This window comes from Hoplias malabaricus, chromosome 5 (genome assembly GCF_029633855.1).
Source record: "Hoplias malabaricus isolate fHopMal1 chromosome 5, fHopMal1.hap1, whole genome shotgun sequence".
Classification (NCBI taxonomy): Eukaryota; Metazoa; Chordata; class Actinopteri; order Characiformes; family Erythrinidae; genus Hoplias; species Hoplias malabaricus.
Window position 1 is genome coordinate 37623878 of NC_089804.1, and position 7159 is coordinate 37631036.

The 7159-nt window shown below is 41.8% G+C and overlaps 1 protein-coding gene across 1 annotated transcript; it reads right to left on the minus strand.

The window, feature by feature from the left end:
* Positions 1-347: 347 nt before the first annotated feature.
* Positions 348-6275, minus strand: LOC136696653 (solute carrier family 2, facilitated glucose transporter member 9-like). The gene is made up of 12 exons (XM_066671244.1): positions 6252-6275; positions 5583-5678; positions 5079-5239; positions 4672-4796; positions 3998-4127; positions 2713-2861; positions 2414-2601; positions 2001-2111; positions 1803-1904; positions 1491-1566; positions 1280-1407; positions 348-530 (listed from the first exon to the last, which is right to left on the minus strand). The coding sequence occupies exons 1-12, from the start codon at positions 6273-6275 to the stop codon at positions 348-350; spliced, it is 1473 nt and encodes a 490-aa protein (XP_066527341.1).
* Between the last annotated feature and the right edge of the window lie 884 nt (positions 6276-7159).

Here is a 7159-nt window from a genome sequence, read left to right on the forward strand (position 1 = left end):
GTATTGATTGTTGTGTTATATCACATATATCATCTTAACTGCATACATATTTTCATACATTAGTGTTTAGTAACTACAATACCCAGCATGCACCATACCTCCTACAGCAATCCCTTATGGTGTCAAACTAGTTTCCTTAAAAAAGAACAAAAGAATCGGTTTCCTTTTATAAATTCAAGCTTTATTAAATATGAACTTTAGAATGATTGTATTAAACTAGAAAAAAATAAATAAAAATATTTTTGTATTTATTATTAATGCAGTATCATCCAAGTAGCATCACCAGCTCGGTACAAAAATACAGAACAGATGGGTACACCTTGGACCCGTTTAGATCAGGCTTATTTTCACAGCCTTGTCTCCAAGCACTTCTCCTCGGCGGAAGATCTGCACACTCCGATTTTCTTAAAATCCTCTGAGATTTCCAGAAGAGTTTTGCCTTTCGTTTCGGGGACGATGAAGAAAACGAAGAGCGACGCGGTGAAACACACAGCGGAGAAGAACAGGAAGCTGAAGGACTTCAGAGAGGCCTGAGGAACACAGGAGAAAGCCACATGGGCTTTTTTGTTCGGCTGAGCACAGCTGGAACAAAGCACAGCTGGAGCAAAGTGGAGTCATTGTACAGCAGTTTGAAGAAGGTATTACAGTGTTCCTTTGAGCCCCACACACTTTTTAATTCTGTGTGTGTCAGCACATGCATGAAATCGCACTGAATTAGGAGAATGATGCAGGAGCTTAACAACAGCAGCAAATATGGACTATGTTCTTGATTCCTTACTCGCCATGTACTCTCTGATTTGAATATAGTACACACACTGATGGTCAGTTTAATTGACAAAATGGCGGCAAGTGTTGGGTACGGCACACTGAGCAGGCCCTGTTCACCTTTATGGATCTTTCAAATGTAGCCTCCAAATAGAGTAATAGGGGCCTATGACCAGAAGTGGGTGACCTCTGTCAAGAGATCTAGAAGAAGGATACATGATATTCACAAGTGGACAAGGGCATGAGGAGGATTCTCAAAGAGAACAGTACAAGCCTAAATGCTTGACTCCTCCAACGAGGGTCCTTTGAGTGTAATGTTTGGGAAGGGGGCATTGCCCATTTGTCCATAAAAGAGTTATCACATGTTTAGATGCATCTAAATGTGGCGACGTACGAGTTAACATGCCTCAGTTTGTTCTCTGTGGGGACTTTGGAGCTCTGGGGGGCGAAATCAGTGATGAATTTGGGAGGATAAATTATTAAATCACAAGTGGAATAATGACAACAAACTTACCAGAAAAAAAGGGAAAATGAAACCTAACACACCGAAGCTGGTCCACATCAAGATTCCAATGAACACAAAGGAAGCAGAGCGATAGGACTGGACTAATATCTCGTGGCTGAGCGAAGGGATCACCCCGGCTGTCAATCAAAGACAGAGAATTGGTTAAAATGTATTCACAGCTTGGACTTGAACTGAGGTTTAAAAGCATGTGATATTACACCTGGTCCTCCTCCGAAACAGATGACAAAGAGGAATACGAGGCCCACGGTGCCGTACGGAATCCAGAAAGAGTGATCCTGGGAATATGAGAGAGGGTAGAGATTAGAAATGAGTAAAAATCATGGACCCATACATTCATTCATTCATCTTCTGTGACCGTTTCATCCTGTTCCAGGTGGCCGTGGGTCTGGAGCCTAGCAGAATCATTGGGTATGAGACAGGAACACATGCTGGACAGGGCGCTAGTCCACCACAGTGCATCATACATACAGACAAAGCACATCAACCAAGATGCTGGTTGAAAATCAGGTACCTTTAGCTCCAGAGCGACGGTGATGAGTGTCATAATAACTGACATGGCCCCGAAGCCTCCCCAAAGCAGCACTCTCCTGCCCACTCGGTCAATCAGCAGACCCTGTGTGTCCACATATAAACAAACACAAACCTGGAACCAGTCTAAAGAGGTGTCAAAATGTGCACTGGTTACATTCGCAAATACTGGACAACTCACACATGTGATGTTGGTGAGGATTTCGGACACTCCCACTCCCAGGGTGACGTAACGGATCTTATCCAAGGGAATTCCCGCCTCCTGGAAGATGCTGAAGGAATAGACGCTGATCTGTAAAAGAGACAAGTAGAGTTTAATTAAGATTCACTGGAATTTGATTGGCGGTTCAGGACATAGCTCAGGATAGCTCCACCCATTACCACCGAAGTGATACGGAGTGTTGTTCCTGCGGTTTCTGTAGAGTTATTAGAGCTAAACCATTAAATGTTGTGGTGTCAACCAATGCATCACTGTAGGCTTAACCCTGATAATTCCCAGATCCTAACACTGTGTTCCATGCATTATATCCTGAAGAGAGTCAAATCCACTCTCCAGGGTCTCAGATCTCCAATACATACCAGAGTCCTACTTACTGCTGAAATGCCAGAAAACTGAAGTGCTTCATAGATGACAAACAGAGTGAGAAGTTGCCAGTGCACTCTCCGGTCTCTGAACAGCTCCATTAGAGTTTTACTGCGTTCTCCTCTCAGAGCCGACTGCTCCAACAGCATCTCTTCGATCTCCAGCTTATAATTACCCGGACCCCAGAGATACTGCAGAGCTGCACATGTACATACATTTAAATATGTACCCACATCCAGAAAAACACACTCATGTACGATATTGCTATGGATATGTTTTCAGGATGAGGGTTGCCCCTTGAGCTCAACACCTTTTCTACACTCCTCGATGTTGCCCTTCTCTATGAGTAAATATCTCGGAGCTTCAGGGAAGTAGGGCAGAGATATCATCTGAATTATGGAGACAAAGGCTGGGACACACAGCAGGACGTTCCATAAGTCTTCACGACCCAGGATCTCACTGTAAGACAAGCACGTACATGTGCATATACACATCGCCATTGTCCAAAGACATTGTCTGTAAACGCTTATCCAGTTCAGGGTCGCGGTGGCTCCGGAGTCTACCCGGAATCATTGGGCACAAGGCGGGAATACACCCTGGAGGGGGCGCCAGTCCTTCACAGGTCAACACAGACACACACACACATTCACTCACACACTCACACCTACGGACACTTTTGAGTAGCCAATCAACCTACCAACATGTGTTTTTTTTTTTTTTTTGGACTGTGGGAGGAAACTGGAGCACCTGAAGGAAACCCACGCAGACACAGGGAGAACACACCACACTCCTCACAGACAGTCACCCAGAGGAAACCCACGCAGACACAGGGAGAACACACCACACTCCTCACAGACAGTCACCCAGAGGAATCCCACGCAGACACAGGGAGAACACACCACACTCCTCACAGACAGTCACCCAGAGGAAACCCACGCAGACACAGAGAGAATACACCACACTCCTCACAGACAGTCACCCGGAGGAAACCCACGCAGACACAGGGAGAACACACCACACTCCTCACAGACAGTCACCCAGAGGAAACCCACGCAGACACAGGGAGAACACACCACACTCCTCACAGACAGTCACCCGGAGGAAACCCACGCAGACACAGAGAGAATACACCACACTCCTCACAGACAGTCACCCAGAGGAAACCCACGCAGACACAGGGAGAATACACCACACTCCTCACAGACAGTCACCCAGAGGAAACCCACGCAGACACAGGGAGAATACACCACACTCCTCACAGACAGTCACCAGGTCCCTGGAGCTGTGTGACTGCGACACTACCTGCTGTGCCACCGTGCTGCCCTGTATCCATTTTTGTCGATTCTTAATGTATTACATCATTTGAACACAGCAGCTGTCCTACACACTGAGAATGGACCAATAGAAATGCTTCAAATTTACTTGGAATACAATCTTCTTATTTTCATTTCCAATGAAAGATTTTCCTTCTCCCATAAAGCTGCTGTTTTTGAGATACACTTTTCTTTGGACAGTGACGGTATGTCCCGGTAAACATTTATACAACATTTTGTTTTATTAGAAATAAAAAATACAACTGATTTTTACTTCCTCACCTCAGACCTGCAAACTGCCCGGTCAGTTTTCCAATGGCTTTAAAACTAGAAACAGTAAGGGTGACCATCCCTCTTATTTCTTTGGGTGAGGACTCTCCAAGGTAAATGTTATGGAGGCTTCCACCCAATCCTATAAATGAAAAAAAATCATCAATTATATAAATATATTACTCACAATCAATAAAAAGAAGACATACAGAAAAATATAAAGTGCTGGTTTGAGCCATTTATAAATGTGCTCTTGTGTGTTCCTACTGAAGAGAGAAAAAGGGAGAGAGAGAGAGAGAGAGAGAGAGAGAGAGAGAGAGAGAGAGAGAGAGAGAGAGAGAGAGACAGAGAGAGGGAGAGAGACAGAGAGAGAGAAAGACAGAGAGAGTTATTCAGTGCTGTTATTAATGTGTGTATTAATGTGTGTGTTATTATTAGTATCTGGTTCTTACCTGTTACATTTACTGTGTATTTACTTTAAATGTTCTTTTGTGTTCCACTGACATTGAACAAAGCTTTGGAAAAACAGTGTCAATATTTGTCATGCCAATAAAGCACATCTGAACTGAATTGAATTGAATTGAGAGAGAGAGAGACAGAGAGAGAGAGACAGACAGAGAGAGACAGAGAGAGAGAGAGACAGAGAGAGAGAAACAGACAGAGAGAGACAGAGAGAGAGAGAATACCTGAGTTTAAACCAAACAGGAATCGAGAGAGCAGGACCATTTCGAAGGAGTCGGCGAATTTGCTACCGATCATGATTCCTAGACCCACAATGTTGACCACACTGTTCCAGATCATAGCTCTCTTTCTGCAAAGTGAGACCATAATGACACTGTTTCAAAATCCTATGACTCCTACTTTTAATAATTCTCTTTTTCACATCACTGTCACATACAGTCATTTTATCAGGTCTTTCTCACTCTTCAGGTGAAAGAGAGAAGAGGAAGAGATTTTAATAAAAGGTTTTTCTTTGAACAGTAATGACATATTTACCATTATGATATGATCATATAAAGGGTAATCTCAAAAGTGTTATAAAACAATGCCCCTTCTGGCACAGGACATCAAAGAGAAAACGAGAAAGTCTCACCTCCCCAGTCGGCCGGTGACCCATTGGACAGCAGTGGAGCCTAAAAGTCCACCAAAAGCATAGACTGACACAATAGCAGACCAGAGGAATGTGACTGTATTCTCTCCTGGAGCTTGACCGTAGCGCTGGGTCCAGCTGCTGTTTATAAAGCTCTTAATGAACTGTGAATACACACAGCATTAGAAAGAAAATCATGTATCAACATTTTTCAAAGATTATCTTTGAAGAGTGTACAAACACTTCAGATAGGCTTTGGTATATACAGGGTTCTTAAACCTCATTGCTCACTAGCAGCTCAACGTGGAGTCATAATGTTTTACACACAACGAGCCAATAGTTTAATAGTTTAGTACTTAAAAGACAAAACCTGTTTCTATACGAGTAGTACTTTTCCAAGACATTTAGTCTGTATTAGTTCATTTATGTAAATTAAAGTATTAAGTGCTGTCAAGGATTCTAAAAGAGTTTTATGAAGGTGTATGGCACACGGACTAATAATCTCACCGGAGATGGGGAACTTATCAGCGTGTTGTGGCACCCGACCTGGAAGCCACCCCCCAATCCAAGAACTATAATAAAGAGAACAGCATTCCCACGGAACTGAAATCACAACAGGATTAGGACCAAACACGAGATTAAACACATCTCAGAGTATTGCTTTGTATTGTTACAAAGTGGAAAACTACAGGGAAACTGTAATTTTGGGATACGTTTGATTTTGAGCCACTCTCTAAGCCATGGCTTAAAATGAATGAGTTTATAGTTTATTTGTGTGTAGCTTTTTACATAAAATACTATTTATATAAGAAAAAAATATATATAATAATAAAACCATTTGATTCTCAGTAGCTTACTTCATTTAGTAAACTTTAAAAACTTGTACTGCACTGACCCTGGAACATTACACTGTGACATTTCCGGGATTAGAGGAATAAAACAGTGAGGCATGTTCGTGTGTATTGTTCATTGCAGGCTTTAAATATGACATATTCTATTTTTCATTTTACTGTTATGTAAGTAATTTAGGAAAGAGCTAGAAATTAGCTCAAAAAGCAACAATAAAAACGAATCAAAACAAATCAAAAACAAAACTAACAAACAAAAGAAACCAAACAAAAAAACAACACAGTGACAGTCTGAAAATAAACTCATAAATAATAAAAGTTGTTTTACCAGTCCTCTTAACAGAATCTCCATGTCCGTCTGTAGCTGTAGCTCACGTAATGATGAGTCACATTGACAAGACTCACTCTGAGCTCGGTTAGCCATCAGGAAAAAATAAGGTTAATTTTTTACACAGGTTTAAAATATTACGATGACGTCAACACTAGAGTGGGGCATCCTGGAAACCTCTGCAAAAATAAATGCTCAGGATCCATCTATCCATCAATCTATACTCTATATTATATTTATTTTATATTCAGACATTTCAAGGCAACTGTTCATCTCAGACTTCTTCTGAAATTAAGTATAATAGGGTGACCAGACGTCCTCTTTTCCCCGGACATGTCCTCTTTTTTAGACTTTAAAAAATCTCTTACATAGAACTTCGAGAAACGTTTCATTCACAAACTAGTCCCGCCCTCCCCTACTCCGATTGGTTCGCTTGAGTGAGAAGGGGGCGTGGTGAAGTAGTCTAAAATCTTCTGATTGGACGGTCTGACTAGAGCTACCGTTACTGGTCGATAATCTTTTCTGTAAACATTTAATTGGTCAGTCTGCACGTCAGTAGTCCCCTCCCCCCCGTGATGGCATATGAGAGTTACTATAATTTGATGTCATCAAAAAATAAACAGTTCCCTCAATAGAATAACACTAACCTCGACCATCAGCCTAGAACAATGCTCCACTCAGAGGAGTGTTTAGAGGGAAAGGTTTATTACAATTTAGTAAGATTAATTAAATAAACTTAAACAATACGTTACATTTTGTTTGCCATTGTTAAACTGTGGGCACTTTTTTAAACTGTGAAAATGTTTTAAGCCTCTACATTTTTCTGCTTTACATTTTCGGCGTACACACACACACACACACATCTCGCTATTTATTCCACAACAGTGTCCAGTAACTCAGGACTCATC